The sequence below is a fragment of the Neomonachus schauinslandi genome, chromosome 1, assembly GCF_002201575.2.
Source record: "Neomonachus schauinslandi chromosome 1, ASM220157v2, whole genome shotgun sequence".
Taxonomy (NCBI): Eukaryota; Metazoa; Chordata; class Mammalia; order Carnivora; family Phocidae; genus Neomonachus; species Neomonachus schauinslandi.
The window spans coordinates 70180260-70198764 of NC_058403.1; the positions used below are offsets into that span (position 1 = coordinate 70180260).

General features: G+C 38.8%; 1 protein-coding gene across 1 annotated transcript in view; it reads left to right on the forward strand.

Annotated features, from left to right (window-relative positions):
- The window catches only part of PAK2 (p21 (RAC1) activated kinase 2), an 84577-nt gene that overhangs the window by 34323 nt on the left and 31749 nt on the right, over positions 1–18505 (forward strand). Inside the window, exon 2 of the mRNA XM_021692344.1 lies at positions 4773–4980. Coding sequence (XP_021548019.1) covers positions 4794–4980 — 187 coding nt within the window. The 5' untranslated portion in view covers positions 4773–4793. The remainder of the gene's footprint in view (positions 1–4772; positions 4981–18505) is intronic.

Genomic DNA, 18505 nt, shown 5'->3' on the forward strand with positions numbered 1-18505 from the left:
TTTTATTTTCTTTTAATTTTTTAAAGAAGATTTATCCATCTGACAGAGGGAAACACAGCGAGAGAGGGAACACAAGCAGGGGTAGTGGGAGAGGGAGAAGCAGGCTTCCCAAGGAGCAGGGAGCCTAATGAGGGGCTGGATCCCAGGACCCTGGGATCACGACCCCAGCCGGTGCCCGCTTGCTTGCTTCCTTCCTTCCTAGTTTCAGGGGTAGAGTTTAGTGATTCATCAGTTGCATATAACATCCCTATAGTTAAGAGTCTCTTATGGTTTGTATACCTCTCAGATTTCGTCTTATTTTAGTACATAATTTCGTTTTAAATAGGCTTTATCATGGAATAATTTTAGATTTAGAGAAGTTGCAGAGATCATAGATTTCCTGTATACCTATCACCTATCTTCTCCTAATGTTAACATAAACCCTAAAATGTCTGTGAAAGCAAAGAAGCCAACATTGGTACATTACTGTTAGCTAAATTCTAGATTTTATTTGGATTTCACCAGTTTTTCCGCTATGTCCTTTTTTTGTTCCAGAGTATAATATTGTCATGTCTTCTTAGACTCCTCTGCTCTGTGACAGTTTCTCAGTCTTTGTTTTTCATATCCTTGATAGTTGTTTTTTTTTTTTAAGGTTTTATTTATTTATTTGACAGAGCGAGCACAAGCAGGGGGAGCAGCAGAGGGAGAGGGAGAAGCAGGCTCGCTGAGCAGGGAGCCCGATGTGGGGCTCGATCCCAGAGCCCTGGGATCATGACCTGGGCCGAAGGCAGACGCTTAACCAACTGAGCCACCCAGGCACCCCCATCCTTGATAGCTTTAAGGTGCATTGGTCAGGAATTTTTGTAGAATGTCCTTCAGTTTGGGTTTGTCTGATGTTTTTCCCATAATTAGACTGCAGTTTTGGATTTTGGGGAAGAATACTGCAGAGGTGAAGTATGTTTCTCATCACATTAGATCAGGTGGTGAGTGATGTCAGTATAACTTATTACTGGAGATGTTAACCTTGATCACTTGGTTAATGCAGTGTTTGCCAGATTTTTCCGCCATGAAGTTATTTTTCCCTTTCCATACTCTACTCTTTGGAAATGAGTCACTAGGTCCAGCCTACACTCAACTGAAGTAGGGAGGGAAGTTAAATTCCGACTCCTAGAAGATGATTTGTCTACATTTATTATTTGGAATTGTTTTGTAAGGATGATTTGGCACCCCACCATTTTATTTATTCTTTTGGGGGGCAGGCAGAGGGAGAGGGAGAGAAAGAATCTTAAGCAGTCTCCACGCCCAGTGCGGAGCCCAACACAGGGCTTGATCTCACGACCCTGAGATCATGATCTGAGCCAAAATCAAGAGTTGGATGCTTAACTGAGCCACCCAGGCACCCCTTATTTATTCATTTACTTGTATTGATATGAATTGTGTATATTTATTTTATACTTTGGGTTAAATACAATGTACTTTATTAATTTGTTGCTCCAGTCATTCCAGCATTGGCTTTTGAAAACTGTTTCCTGGGGTACCTGTGTGCTTCATTCAGTTAAGTGTCTGCCTTTGGCTCAGGTCATGATCCCAGGGTCCTTCATTGGGCCCCTGCTCAGCGGGGAGCCTGCTTCTCCCTCTCCCTCTGCTGCTCCCCTTGCTTGTGCTCCCTCTCTTTCTCTCTCTCTGTCAAATAAAATCTTAAAAAAAAAAAAAAAGGAAAAAGAAAACTTTTCCTGTGTGTGTTCCTATCCTTTTTAAGTACTTCCTACTTTCTGACAATATAAGATACTCTAGGCTCATCTTGTATTTTCTCTGTCCCAGGCCTAGAACCAGCTATTTCTTCAAGGAGCCCTGAGGTGTGCAGTTAAGTAATTCGCCCAAAGTCACACACTGAAGTAAATGGTGGAACCAGGATTCCAACCAAGGGAATCTGATTCCACAACCCATGCTCTTAATCACAACATTGGACAGCAAGTCGGTGAAGGTGTACTGGCAGTTTCTAGTCATGTTCCATCTGTGAGCTGACCTTAAGGATAGAATTTGTAATCAGTTTACATTAAGTAATTATTGTGCCCTGCTTTAAAGGTTTGTTTATTTTATTTTGAGAGTGTGAGCACGAGTAGGAGGGGCAGTAGGAGAGGGAGAAAGAGGGAATCCCAAGGAGACTCCGTGCTGAGCGTGGAGCCAGACATGCAGCTGGACCTCACGGACCCACGACCTGAGCCGAAACAAAGTCAGACACTCAACTGACTTCGCCACCCACGCGCCCCTATTGTGCCCTGTTTTATTTTATTTTAATCACAGCTATGATGATTATAATCAAGCTAAAAATTACTTGTTAGTCACAGATAACCACTGCTAATATTTTGGTGCATTTCTTTCTTTGAATGCATACAAATGTATTTTGAAATTTTGTTATATTACCCTTTTTTTTTTTTAAAGATTTTATTTATTTATTTGAGAGAGAGAGCACATGAGAGGGGGGAGGGTCAGAGGGAGAAGCAGGCTCCCCGCAGAGCAGGGAGCCCGATGCGGGACTCGATCCCGGGACTCCAGGATCATGACCTGAGCCGAAGGCAGTCGCTTAACCGACTGAGCCACCCAGGCGCCCTACCCTTTTTTTTTTTTAAGATTTATTTATTTATTTGGGAGAGAAAGAGAGCATGCACATGAACATGTGAGCATGAATGGGAGGGGCAGAGGCTCCGTGCTGAGTACAGAGCCAGATACAGGGCTTGATCTCACGACCCTGCGATTACCACCTGAGCAAAAACCAAGAGTCAGCTGCTTAACTGACTATGCCATCCAGACATCCCATATTACCCTGATTTTTTAAAATTTAATATGCATAAATATGGAGCATTCACAGTGTAACCAAAATCTGAACATGCTGTCTGTTGTAACTGGTGATTAAGATGAAAGTGAGCAATCTGTTTTGCCTTGATGTTATGGTCACATAAGAAATAAACATCTGTCTCAATTTATCATGCTCTCAAGTAATCTTCCAAATATTGTTAACTAAGCCTTATCTTTCTTCCATTTGTAGCAGTATATAAGTCCTCTGGTGATGCACACCTGACAGCCCACACTTAAGAACAATCAGTTGCATCTCACGCCTAAGCAAAACAAACCCCCCATGATGTGACCACCTGGTTTGGAAGAATCATCTGACTATGTCATCTGCATCACATTCTTATATTCCACCCCGTTTCTTCTTTTGACTACCAATAGTAACTTCACTTGAAGCAGTCTTTCTCACAATAAGAGATTTTTTTTTTTTACTCTCTTCTCCCAGTTCTTCTCTAGCTAGCTCCCCCCAGAAAAGTTTATTTTCCCCCTTCACCTTCTCTCCTTCCTCTTTTGTAGGCTGGAAAATAACTGTCATTATGGCAGATAAAATACACAGTGGTTCTAGTGACACATACTCTTATCAAGGGAAACAAAAGCTATAAGATTTGAAGTGGAATTAGGTACAATAATCTCTTCATTCCTTAATTCTCCTCAAATGATACCTACTTTTCTTCAGGTACTAACATTCAAACTAAATAAAAGAATAAAATAAAATTTATTTTTAATTTATTCTAAATACAGTTGGCATTCTTTTCATTGTACATATACAAAGTTTTGTTCACTTACATGCATTGAATAACTATAATCAAATCAGGATCTAATTAGCAATCAAAATCTTGTTTACTGGGGAAATGTGTTGTTTCCTAATCTCATCTGGGTTCTCCCTCTCCCTGCTACTCTGCCTGCTTGTGCTCTCTCTCTCTCTCTCTTTCAAATAAATAAATAATCTTTAAAAAAAACAAACAAACAACTTACCTGGAAGTTAAGCATCCCCTTCCCTTTACTGCTGACTTTAAATGTGTATAATCTACTGTTTTTAAAGGCCATATATATATATATATGTGTGTATATATATATATATATACATAAATAAGGTTTATATAATAATAATATATATATAAACAGGGTTGAAGTTCCCACTGAATTAGGCATGTGGATTAAGAGGGGTTACTTGACTGCCTGCACAGGGCATCACGGGATGACAGAATCTTGGGATTTGGCCATACTCTGGTGTTCGGCCAAACTCTGGATTTACTTTTGTCAGTGTTCCCAGATGGGTCAAGTTCTGTGGGACTGTCTGCAAAGCGTGCACGGGACTAACACATGTAGTTAGAATGTCAGATTTTCAGAGAAACCAAATATTGCATCAGTGGCACATTCTCATCCTTTAGGAAAGTTTATATGAAGGCTAAGTTGTAATCACAAGGCTAGTGAGCATGGAGTCAGATTCATCATGGGGAGTGGCATTGGTTGATGTATTTAATAGCAAGCCTTGTATCTCTGCTCTAGAAATTGGACCTATCAGAGACCTATCTTTTGATTGATCGATCAGAACATAATCTTCCTCTGCAGAATTCTCTGTTGTTGTTTTTTTTAAAGACTCCATGTTGTCTGTCTTTTCCTTGGAATATATACTCCTATAATCGATTACCTTTTGATATGTTAGTATCATCATGCTTTCCCAAAACTTACCATAGTCCTCTTGATTTGGCTTTTCAAACATTCCCTCAGCTAACCATTTACCAACTTTGTTAGGGGAGATTACCTATATTAATAACCAATTTCATCTCTTACTCATTGAGTTTTACAAATTTTGCAAATTTCACTCTAACTGGATAACCTTTTCTAATTCAGAGTTGAAAAGAGGATAATTATTACTGTTTGTGCTTGTCTGCTATTTTTTACCTTGTGATTAACTGTATGATTTTGCCTATCTATTTCAGGCCGTATCATAATTCCAAATCATGTCTGATAACGGAGAACTGGAAGACAAGCCTCCAGCGCCTCCCGTGCGAATGAGCAGTACCATATTTAGCACTGGAGGCAAAGACCCTTTGTCAGCCAATCACAGCTTGAAACCATTGCCCTCTGTTCCAGAGGAAAAAAAGCCCAGGAATAAAATCATCTCTATATTCTCAGGCACAGAGAAAGGTAAATAGCTACTGTCATTTAAAGAGTCTCAGTTATTTTATGTTACTGATTTTGATGTCTTTTTAATTGAACTGTATAGTCAGTTGAGATTTTTATAGTGAGAACAATAAACAGATCCAAGAAAACTGTTGATGGTGGTATATAGGCACTATTAGAAAGGCTAATTAACCTGTAATAGTAAAGAATAGAACTAAATTTGTTGCTTATCTACTTGTTATATCCAATGAATTTCTGTAATCCTCTCCTTCATTTTCTAAGAGAAATGGGCCATAGTTTATGGCTTCCCAACATTAATGAGATTTGGATATTTGAGAAAGATCTAATTAAGAGTTTCTGATTTTGGGGCGCCTGGGTGGCTCAGTTGGTTAAGCGACTGCCTTCGGCTCAGGTCATGATCCTGGAGTCCCGGGATCGAGTCCCACGTCGGGCTCCCTGCTCAGCGGGGAGTCTGCTTCTCCCTCTGACCCTCCCCCCTCTCATGCTCTCTATCTCATTCTCTCTGTCTCAAATAAATAAATAAAATCTTTAAAAAAAAAAAAAGTTTCTGATTTTTCAGTAGTAGTAATACTTAGCACTTTTTTTTTTTTTTTAAGATTTTATTTATTTATTTGACAGAGACACAGGGAGAGAGGGAAAACAAGCAGGGGGAGTGGGAGAGGGAGAAGCAGGTTTCTTTTCATCATGTATTCTGTTATGCCCTCAGAAGCATCTGAGGCAGCACTCAGTGATCAATACATTATGTGTCTCCTGCAAACATTAGCTAGTCCAGGGTTTCTCAGCCTCAGTAAGATTGACCTTTGGGGGCCAAATAACACTTTGGTGAAGGGATCTGTCTTGTGCATTAAATGGTCATCTCATCTAAGTTGAAGTCACTGAATTTGTTTTGGTGCCAAACCTAAGGAAAAAATTTGCGGTTTTCAGAGCTTTTTGGACTTTAGAATTAGATAGGGGTTATGGACTAGTAGTGGATTTCAGAGTAAGAATTAGGGATTAGGGGCACCTGGTGGCTCAGTCGTTAAGCATCTGCCTTCAGGCTCAGGTCAGGATCCCAGGGTTCTGGGATCGAGCCCCACATCGGGCTCCCTGCTCGGCAGGAGGCCTGCTTCTCCCTCTCCCACTCCCCCTGTTTGTGTTCCCTCTCTCTGTGTCCCTCTCTGTCAAATAAATAAATGAAATCTTTAAAAAATAATAATGATAATTAGGGATTAGTTTATTTAATTACATTAAGCATGACAGTATGGCTCTGATAGCCAGTAATAGATCTAAGTGAAGATAAAGATATATTTCTACTTTTATAGCTAGGTTAACATTGAGAAGTAAACGCAAGTGGAAGAATAGTGCTTTATATATAATAATAAGTACACATTTAACTTGAGAGTTAAGAATACATAATCAGTGGAAATTTGAATGAGGTCTTATATTTAATATTAATAAAGAATCAAATCTTAGAGAATTTAGATTTGCAGACAGGATATCATTATGGGACAGTTGAAAACCTGTTCCTTTTATTGCATATCTCTTATTTCTAATTTTGCTTTTAAATTTTCAGTGTGGTTGTAACTGAAAACCCTCATGGAAGTATGTTTTTTAAGTATGTATGGGAAGAGGGCGGACAAGTGTGTGTGGGAGAGCACTGAATGTTCATCTTCCGTAGTAGTCAGTCAGTATTTTTAGAGTAGGAAAACCTAATAATGTCAGTGTAAACACAGTATTTATAATTATGGAGGTTAGAAAACAAATTTATGCAGGTTAGTACCAGAAGAAATTGCTGACAGGGTTGAAATGACTTGCCTATAGAGAGCAGAATGCAAAGTGAGGTAGGGGAAGGGTGCCTGGCTGGCTCAGTCTGTGGAGCATGTGACTCTTGATCTTGGGGTCATGAGTTTTAGTCCCATGTTGGATGCAGAGATTACTTAAAACAATAAAATCTTTAAAAAGGGGTGGGTAGGGGAATGCTCAAGATGGGATAAAATGTACTTAAGGACAGCCCTGGAAAGGCAGAAAGCACACAAAATGAAATGGGTAATGGTAGGGTTTGTGAGCAGATTGAACATGCATTTACATACATTCAAAAGAGCATACCCATCTCTCTGATCATTTTGAGAATCTTCCAGTTTTACCTTCTTAACTCCACTTTCCCTTCCTTCCCCCCCCCAGAATTACTCATCAGCTGTTACTAACTCAAGGTCCCCCCATACAAAGGGAGGGTGAAGGTACCTAGGATGGCTCTGATTGCATTTATCAGCTCTTGAGATCTCTTACATTTTGTTTTTGTGATTTCTGAAGTCTTTTTGTTTTCTTGTGTTAATCACATTCAAGATCTAATAACTTTTTAGTGTTAATCTTAAAACTTTACAGGCTCTTTATTTTTATTTTTTAATTTATTTATATATTTACTTATTTTAGAGGGAAAAGGAGAGAATCTGAAGCTGATTCTATGCTGAGCAGGGAGTGAGCAGGGAGTGCTGAGCCCCATGTGGGACTCAATCCCCCGACCCTGAGATCATGACTTGAGCTGAAACCAAGAGTCCAACGCTTAACCAGCTGAGCCACCCAGGCACCCCTACAGGCTCTTAAAAAACAACAACAACAAAAAACTTTGCCTTTCTTATTCAATTCCTATTTTTCTTTTCTCTTAAAAAAATTCTATTATAGGGATGCCTAGGTGGTACAGTTGATTAAGCGTCAGACCCTTGGTTTCTGCTCAGGTGGTGATCTCAGGGTTGTGAGATCTAGCTCTGTACCAGGCTCCGTGCTTAGCACACAGTCTGCATAAGATTCTCTGTCTCCCTCTCTCTCTTTCAAATAAATAAATAAATCTTGAAGAAAGAGAGAGAGAGAGAGAAAGAAAGAAAAGGAAAGGAAAGAAAGAAAAATCTTTGCGAAACTAGGGGTCAAAGATACTTTCTTATGTTTTCCTAAAAGTTTTACAGTTTAAACCTTTGAACTATCTGGATTTGTTTTTTATGTTTCTGTAAAGAGAGATCCATACTCACTTTTTTAAAAAACCAGTGTCCCAGACCTTTCATTGAAACTTTTATCATTTCCCCATTGACCTGCAATACAAGCCATTATCGGTCAGGTTTCCACGTATGCCAGGGTCTGTTTCTGTGTTCTCTTTATTGCATTGGCTTATTTGTCCCTGAGCTAATACTGTACCGCCTTAATTACTATAGCTTCTAATTCCTTTTTTTTGATACCCGAGAGAGCAAACCTATCAAGTTCTTTTTTATGATCTTTTGGCCCTTGGCTCTTCTCTATACATTTTAGAATTTGTTTATCATATACTTTAAAAAAAACCTGTTGATATTTTTATTAGAATTGCATTGAATTTGTAGAGCAAGGTGGGAAGAATTGCAATCAGCTTTGTAGTTGAGAGTAGAGCATCTGCAGTCACTTTTTATAACCTAGTTGGAGGGAGAGAGAGAGATGAAATGTTTGGAGGGTTGGGTGCTCCTTAATTCCTCTCATTCCCTGGGGCTCTTCCCTCCCTTTCCAACCCAGCCTCCCACACTTACTATTCCTTCCTGGAAGCTGACATTTCTGATGAAGCTATGACCTGAAACTTTGATGATTAGGAGGAAGAGAGCGCCCTGTGTGTGTGTACTCATATTCATGCTTATATGAACACAGAGATCTACCTGCTTAACCATCCCCAACATTTCTGAACTGGCATTCTCCTGCCTACATTCTGAGCGGCTATTTCTCTCCTTAGTTTTATCTGAATTCTTCTCATCTTTAGGCATTCCTCATTCATTTTGTTCCATGATAAAGAGATTTGTTATAAAGGGGGAGGGCTACAGTATATCGTTAGTCTATCATCTTGAAACAGGAGTCTAGAAGGGAAAAACTGTATTTTTATTTTAAAAAAACCATAATTACCCTAAGATTTTTGCTATCTCTAAAATAAAGCCTGATCTAGGGATACTCATTTTATGCTACTCAAATTTACATCCCTATTGCTGTCCTTACTAACAGACAGCTGTATTCATGAAAAAAAAAAGAAAGAAAAGCTGGACTATCTTCAGTTATTCATTTTTGGTTAATCAGTGTCACTGTAAGAGTTAAGAAAATTAGAAATTACATGTTTTATGACAACTTGATTGAACAAATCTTTTCACATCTTGATACATATGTATCATATGAACCCTGTGTGTGATCAGAGATAAAGTGATGAAGCAGGTGGTGTCCCTGCTCTCATAACACTAACCAAAACTACAGCATAAAGTTACGAATTATGAAAAGTGGTAATAGGGCTAGTGTAAGATGTCTGTCCTTTCTGGGAAGGCTTCCTAAAGAAGTGACAGTAGAGCTGAAGACTAAAGAATGAATAACTGAAAATAAGTAGGAGGATTTTAGTAGTTAAAATGCCTAGAAAAGACTTTCAGTGGCCCATCTCCAGGAGGGATCATAGCACATTCATGGGGCTGAGTACAGTCCAGTGTGACTTGAAAGCAGACAGGAGGAAAGAATAATAGCATGATGTGTGGAGGAAACTGCAGACAGGAGAGGAAGCTAAACAGGTGGGCAGGGAGCAGGTCATAAAGGGCCTTGTATTCCATGCTACAGAGCTCAGATTTTATCCTGTTTCCTAGGGAACCATTACAGAATTTTAAATAGGGGAGGGACCTGGACACATTTTTGTCTTAAATAGGAGAGACTAGTAGCTGTATAGAAAGTAGGTATGTTGGAGGCTGAAGACTGAAGTTGGAAACTAGTTAGGAGGATTTTGCAGTAATCCAGGTGAGAAATGGCTTAACAAGTCCAGTAGTTTCGTTAATAAAAATGGTAATGAGCCACTGTCTTGGCTTATTTTTAAAAAGCTCTATTCAGTCAGCGTTGAATGATATAGTACTTACTAACCAAGGCAATTTTCTAATTCAGTCTGTATGCACTTTCACTTGTGGTTAGTGATGAAGATGACGGAACTGTAAATACCCCTTCTGGTCTAAAAATTGAATTCTAAGATTAATAAGAGTAGCCCATACCCATCTTCCTATTTTTTAGAGAATACCCTTCTTTGTGATGAAACACAAAGGTTTACTAATTTGAAGCTGTTCTGGGTCAAAGAACAAAGGGGTAATCACTGATTCTGTTAGAGTAGAAATAGAAGAGTCTTCTTTTTAGAGAGGTGGGGATTTTTTTAGCCTTAGACTTTAGCTCCAATGTAGCCTAAAAGGTGGTGGTCTTAAAAAATGTGGCAGTGACGTCCTTAGGATTCTTGTTAAGCACCTTCTGTGTAACACATGACATAGGGCCCCACCTCTTAGCAGAAAGTTGCTGCCTGCCTGCTTGTTTTATTGTCTGATAAAGTTGGAAAGTGGTTCTAAGAATCTTGTTTCCCCCTCCTACCCTAACCAGTTGTGGGTTTTATTGAAAGAAGTTTCTTTCCCTGATTCATTACTTCCCAGCAGGTGATCCAGTTGCCTGGTGGACATCTGTTGATAGATGATTGTGGGGTTTTTTGTTGGTGGCGGTCCTTATAGTTCTTGGTTTCCAGAGTTATAAAGGAATGATTCTTTTTATGTAACAGTAGCCTTCCCACAGATTGTTTGATTTGAGACATGCTTCACTATCTTTTTGTTTTAGATATTTTTTTTAAAATATCCCTTTCCCTTCCTAAGACAACTGAAATACAGGGAATATTTGTAGGTGTGTGTATGTGTTATATAAAAAACAAATGAAATTAAATAGATTTTTAGGATACTGGGTCACTTCCTTTATAGTGAACTAATGTATTTAAATGTCTCAAGTTCTGCTTGTTTTTACTTCTTTCCTTTAACTTTTTATTCTGTACTCCTAATATATGTGAAACTTTCTTTAATATATGTCTCTAAACTCAACATTCCCAAGTTGAAAAATATGGCTGGGCCTTAGACACAGATGGAACCAGGAATTATCTTGCTATATGTCTTGTCTTTTTCCATGTTACCTGGCTTTAGTTTTTTAATTTCAGGCTGTTTTTTCTCTCTGTGTTAGGAAACAGCCCTCAACAGTTTTTGGCATTTATTTCTTAGAACTTCATTCACTAGTGAGGGACTGATTTTCAGGGTGTTAAGTCTGGCTTAGTTTAGGTATTCACTGCTGACCCACACTTATCAGCTGGGAGTGTGCAGGGAACAATGGCTAACCTGGCTTGAATTTCATGCCTACCTTGGACCAGTCATCTGTAGTCAGGGTCATTTAAGAGAATAGTATCTTTGCCAACCACATGCATATCAAAAGTGGGATTCTGAGCAGATATTTTAAAAGAAGAGGAAACAAGTACTTTTATAGTACATGAAATTGTTTTTCTGTCATCAATTCAGAGCCATATAAAAAGTAAACTATTAGTTTATAGTTGGTTAATAAATATTTCCTCCTATATGCAGGATACGGAGTTAGAAGTCTAGGGACTTCTAAAGAGAAGTAGAGGGCATGACCTCAGAATACTCACAGTGTAGGTGAAAATGAGAGGTTGTTTATGATAGATGGAACTGTGCATTTCAGTAGAGATAGCAAAATTTGTACTAGACTTAATAGTTACAGTTCCCTCTGCTCCTTGCCACACCTAATGTGCCCTGCCCGCTTACCATAGTCAGATCTCTTATAAATAAATAGGTGTCAAAGAGACCTAAAAAGTAGATGGACATTTGAGCACAAATCTATCATCACTAGTCAAAAAAAAATAGTATGTTTCCTGCTAATGCTAGGTCAGTAGCATCTTGTAAACAAAAAATAGTGTACAGTGACATTCCAGCTGTAGATATGCAGACCTATCAAACAACACGACTTTTAGCTCGTTTATATTAGAAGACTTTTCTGGTTAACAAAGCAGATTGACAATATAGCAGGTTAACCACATGCCTCTATTTGCTATCCCTCCCCAGACCCAAGTAAAATGACAGTTAAAAAAAAATTTTTTTATATCACAAGGGCAAAGGGAATAGAGGAAGAGACGTAGTATACATATTTGAAAGATGGAAGGATGGAAAAGTGGTATCTGACTAAACTGAACAGACAAGGACCTATCCTAAGCATTTGCAGATGGCAGTGTCTGTGAGAAGTGAACCGGTTTCCTTGTAAAAATCTCAGAGGCTTAGGATTTAGAGACATACAACATGATGTGTGTGTGTGTGTGGTGGGGTGGGGTGGGGAGCTATAATACACAGGCTGAAAAAGGGGGGGACTTAATTGAAAATCTATGTAGGTAGTGTCAGAGGCCCCTTAAGATCCCTTCTTTACCCCATATAGCCAATGAAATGTTTTAAATCCCATCCTCCAGTAGAACAAAAGAACAAACTGATGTTTATATGTATTCGAGGAGAAATTAAACCCTCATTCTTGTCAGAGGAGTCAGTGAAAGGTGTAGCACAAGAATAAGAAAGGCAGATTCCTTAACTATAGGAAACAAACAGGATTGCTGGAGGGGAGGTGGGGGGGGAGAATGGGGTAACTGGGTGATGGGCCTTAAGGAGGGCACTTGATATAATGAGCACTGGGTGTTATATGCAACTGATGAATCACTAAACTCTATCTCTGAAACTTAAAAAAAAAAGAAGAAGAAGAAAGGCCAATTCGAAGCAAGTTAACATGTAAAACTTGTTTCCTCTGCCCTGCTTTCACAATACTTGTAGCTTGACTCAAAGCCCTCAGACTAGAGATTGGAAGATTTTTCTCTGGATAAACAAATGTCCTAGAAAAAAATACTTTAGGTACCCCACCCCCACCCCCATCTTCAATGAAAAGGCTGACTTATCTTCCAGTTAACTTTTTAATACTTTGTTGTATGAGTAGACAGCAAAGGATTTCCAGACATTTGAGAAAAACCCTTAATATAAGAGAGGATAAAACAACAGGGGATAAAAAAGAAATATAGAAGAAACAGACAATGGAGGTGAAGAAAACCAACCTATACACACTATAATCTTCAAAGAGAAGATCAATGGCATCCATGAAACAAGGAAAATATTCTCAGAGAAAGAACGATCAGAAAAAAATGAGAAGTAATTCTTGGGAAATGAACATTTAAGATTACCAAAGCAAACAAAAGGTATCAATAGGTGGAAAATTGGAAGACAGTCAAGAAAATTCTCCCAGATTATTAGACAAAAATACAAAGATGGAAAATACGAGAGGAAATAATATGATGTACTGATCTAATAGTAAACAAAGAAAATAATCCAAGAAATAATAGGAAAAATTTCCCAGATCTGAAGAATATGATTTCCAGATGGAAGGGACTTGCTGAGTACTCAGCTCAATGAAAGAATAAAGACCATATCAAATCATATCCTGAAATTTCATAATACCACAGATAAGACAGCAAAACCTGTTATACTTCCAGTCAAGATGGAGTAACAGGGACCAGATTTATCCCTCCATGTGAAAGAACTAAAACACTGGGGAAAAAACACAAAAAATAATGGTTTTCATGATGTTGTACATCAGATAATAAAGGAAATCAGTCATTGAGAGAGGGGAAACAATGGGGGTGAATCCTGCAATTGACCCAGCTTACTGCCTGGAGTGAGTTGGCAGGCTGCAGCAAAAGGAGGAACAATTAGGTGGTCTCCTAGAGCTAAGAAAGAGAGCCGGGAGTTGGGAGATGTCAAGGCAGCTAGTTTTTATACACATACCAGAGAAAGAGAGAAGGATCTGTAGAAGTCCCCCTTGAGTCTTCAGTAGCACATGTATGTGAGAATAACTACCCAGAGCTGGAAAAGGAACCGCTGGAAATGATGAGAGGAAACTATCCTTGATGCTCACACAGGGCCTAGAATATTTCCTATTCCCACCGGTCAGAATAAGAAACATTGAGTAGAGGTCTTGCCTCAGTAATGGGGCAGAATTAGCTCTAGATTAAATGTTGCTCCAATTTTGCCTAACAAAACTTTAATACCTAAAAGGATCACTGTTTGTAAATATGTTTCTCCCTTGTATGAGTAAACAGCTAAGAATAACAAGCTCACCAGTATTTATAGGAATACAAAAATATCTAGCACCTACCAGGGAAAAATTTTCAATGTCTGGCATCCATTCAGTATTTTCCAGGCATGCAAAGACCCATAATGAATAAAATCCACCAATTGGAATCAATCCAGAAATGACACAGATGATGAATTAATAGACAAGGATATTAAAACGGTGAAATAATTGTATTCCATATGTTGAAAAACCCGAAGGAAAGATTGGGCATATTTAGAGGTAGCAGTGGAAAATAGAAAAAAGAACAAATCAAATTCTAGAGATTGAAAATACAATGGACAGATTAACAGTAGATCAGGCATTTCAGAAGGAAAGATAAGTGAATTTGAAGACCATGGCAATAGAAACCATCTAAAATGAAACTTAGAAGAAAAAAAAGTGAAACAAGAGTGAATAGCCGTGGGACAAACTGCATGCAGAGCTAATATAAGCGTAAATGAAGTCTCCAAAAAATGGAAAGGGGAAGCATTAAAAAAAAAAGTTTTTAAAAAGTGGCTGAGGGGCGCCTGGGTGGCTCAGTTGTTAAGCGTCTGCCTTCGGCTCGGGTCGTGTTCCCAGGGTCCTGGGATCGAGCCCCATGTCGGGCTCCCTGCTCGGCGGGAAGCCTGCTTCTCCCTCTCCCACTCCCCCTGCCTGTGTTCCCTCTCTCGCTGTGTCTCTCTCTGTCAAAAAAAAAAAAAAAAACTTTAAAAAAAAAAAAAAAAAAAAAAAGTGGCTGAAAACTTTACACATTTAATGAAAGCTATAAACCCATAGATTCAAGAAGTTCAGTGAATTCCAAGCACAAGAAATATGATGAAAACTACACCACAACACATAATCAAATTGTTTAAAACTAGTGATAAAGATAAAATTTTTTTTAATATATATATTTTTTAAGATTATTTATTTATTTGACACAGAGAGAGAGAGAGACAGCAAGAGAGGGAACACAAGCAGGGGGAGCGGGAGAGGGAGAAGCAGGCTTCCGCGGAGCAGGGAGCCCGATGCGGGGCTCGATCCCAGGACCCTGGGATCCTGACCTGAGCCGAAGGCAGACGCTTAATGACTGAGCCACCCAGGCACCCCTTAATATTTTTTATTGTTTATTTATTTGCTAGAGAGCGGGGGGGAACACAAGCAGAGGGAGAAGCAGGCTCCCCGCTGAGCAAGGAGCCCGATGCGGGGCTCGATCCCAGGACCCTGGGATCATGACCCGAGCCGAAGGCAGACGCTTAATGACTGAGCCACCCAGGCGCCCCAAAGAGAAAATTTTAAAAGCTTTCAGACCTTTGGCTCAATTTCTGTGAACCAACAACAAAAAAAACCACATTGTTGTAAGCCAAAAAATAAGCTGCCAGAAAGAAAAGACACATTACATACAGAGGAACAAAATATGACAGTGGATTTCATGGAAGTAACAGTGCATCTCAGAAGACAAGAAGGAACATCTTTAAAGTACTGAAAGAAAAAAAAATCTGTCAACTTAGAATTCTGTATCTTGTGAACATATCTTTCAAAAATGAAGGGGAAACAAAAGACTTCTTGTAATGTATAAAGGCTGAAAGAATATATCACCAGCAGGCCTGCCCTGTAAGAATTGTTAAACCAAATCATTCAGGCAGAAGGAAAATGTTGTCAGATGGAAATGTGGATCTGCATAAAGGAATGAAAATCACTGAAAATGGCAAATGTTTTTTATCTAAGTCTCTGAACTGAGTTTTTAAGAAATGAAATCCTGATACATTCAGTCACATAGATGAACCTCAAAAACTAAGTAAAAAAAGCCATTTAACAAAAGACTGCACATTGTGTGGTCCTATTTATATGAAATGGCCAGAATAGGCAAATGTGTGGTGACAGAAAGATTAATGGTTACCTCGAGCTTGGGAGGAGGAGAGGGAACAAGGAGAAGTGATTGCTAATGAGTACTAGGTTTCTTTTAGGGATGAAGACAATGTCCACAGTTAGATTATGGTGATGGTTGCACAACTCTCTCTATATATACTAAAACCCAGATGAACTTTATTAAAGAGTTACTGTTTAAAAAAACAACAAAGGAGATAAAAGGGAATTATAAAAAATACTTAATAAATCAAAAAGAGGAAATGTAAACAAAGAGTAGAGAGCCAAGAATAGAGAAAACAAATTATGGAATGGTGGGTTTAAACCCAGCTATATCGGGGTGCCTGGTGGCTCAGTTGGTTGAGTGTCTGACTCTTGATCTCAGCTCAGGTCTTGATCTCAGGGTTGTGAGTTCAAGCCCTGCATTGGGCTCCACACTGGGCGTGGAGCCTACTTAAAGATAGATAGATGATAGATAGATAGATACATAGATAGATACATAGATACATAGATAGACAGACTGTAGACTTAAAAATAGACGATAGAAAAGAAAAAGTAAACCCAGCTATATCAATAATCACAGTAAATGTAACTGATCTAGATACCCCAATTAAAAAGCAGAGGTTAGGGGTGCCTGAGTGGCTCAGTCGTAAGCGTCTGCCTTCGGCTCAGGTCATGATCCTGGGGTCCTGGGATCGAGCCCCACATCGGGCTCTCTGCTAGACTGGGAGCCTGCTTTTCCCTCTCCCACTCCCCCTGCTTGTGTTCCCTCTCCAGCTGTCTCTCTCTCTCTCTGTCAAAAATAAAACCTTAAAAAAAAAAAAAAAGCGCAGGTTATTAGATTACTAACTATATGCTGTCCACAAGAAATCCACTTAAAAAATATAAAGCCACAAAATAGGTTAAAATAAAAGGATTTTTTTTTTTAAGCTAACATTGAAAAGAAACCTGGACTGGCTAAAATCAGATAAAGTAGATTTTAGAGCAAAAAATACTGCTCTAAATATTTAAGGGATAAGGATAGGGAATAGGTTTTTTTTTATAATGGTAATAAGGTCAGTTCTAAAGTCAGTTCATCAAGAGGATATAATAGAAGTAAACATTTATGCACTTAATAATAGAGCTTTGAAATACATGAAGCAAAAACAGATATAATTTTAAGGAGAAATAGACAATTCCAGTTATAGTTGGAGATTCCAGTATACTTTTCTCAATAATTGGTAGAGCAAGTAGACAGAAGATTGCTAAAACTATCAATCAACTTTGACCAGTTGACATTTATAGAACACTCTCTAGCAGAATACACATTCTTTCTAAGTGAACATGGAACACTTACTGAGATCACATTCTAGGGAGATTTTTTAAAGCCTAATAAATGTGGGAAGATGCAAATCACACAAAGTATATTCCATGACCACAATGTAATTAAATTAGAAATCAATAACAGAAAAATCTCTGGAAATATTTGGGAAAAAAAACCCACTTCCAAATAAATGAAGAAATCAAAAGGATACTTAGGAAGTATGTTAAACAGAATGAAAATGCTGCTAAGGCAATACTTAGAAGAAAATGTATAGTATTAAGCACCCATATGAGAAAAGAAGAAGATTTTTTAAGTCAATGACTTAAGCAAAGCCATCTTAATAAACTAGAAAGGAAGAATGAGTAAGATCCAAAGTAGTAGAAGAAAAGAAATAACAAAATTCAAAGTGGACATCAATAAAATAGAAAAATCGGGGCACCTGGCTGGCTCAGTCGGTTAAGTATCTGCCTTCAGCTCGGGTCGTGATCCCAGGGTCCTGGGATCGAGCCCCACATCGGGCTCCCTGCTCCTTGGGAGGCCTGCTTCTCCCTTGTGTTCCCTCTCTCACTGTGTCTCTCTCTGTCAAATAAATAAATAAAATCTTTTTAAAAAAATTAATAGAAAAATCAATGAAACCATAAGCTGATTTATTGAGAATATCAATAAAATGGGTAAACCTCTAGATAGACTGAAGGGGGGGATTGGGGGAGAGACACAAATTACCAGTATTGAGAATGAAAGAGGGTGGCATTTTTATAGATACTAAAAATGATTAGGTAACATGGGGCCCCTGGGTGGCTCAGTCGGTTAAGCGCCTGCCTTCGGCTCAGGTCATGGTCCCAGGGTCCTGGGATCGAGCCCCGCATCGGGGTCCCTGCTCTGCGGGAGGCCTGCTTCTCCCTCTCCCACTCCCCCTGCTTGTGTTCCCTCTCTCACTGTGTCGCTCTCTGTCAAAAAAAAAATAAAATCTTAAAAAAAAAAAAAAATGATTAGGTAACATGGGGCACCTGGGTGGCTCAGTTGGTTAATCGCCTGCCTTTGGCTCAGGTCATGGTCCCAGGGTCCTGGGATCGAGCCCTGCATCAGGGTCCCTGCTCTGCGGGAGGCCTGCTTCTCCCTCTCCCTCTGCTTGTGCTCTGCCTACTTGTGTTCTCTCTCTCTGTCAAATAAATAAATAAAGCCTTAAAAAAAAAACTTAAAAAAAAAAAAGAAATTAACAAATTCAACATGTTAAAAGTGCAAAAATTTCCTGAAAGACAAATTTTCAAAGTTCATTCAAGAAGAAATAGGTAACCTGGAAACACTGTCTCTCTAGGAAAATTTAGTTTGTAGTTATTAACCATCCACAAAGAAAGTGTCAGACCTATATGGTTCCACATTTAAGGAAGAAGTATCAACAGTTCTACATAATCTTGCAGAAAATGGAATGGA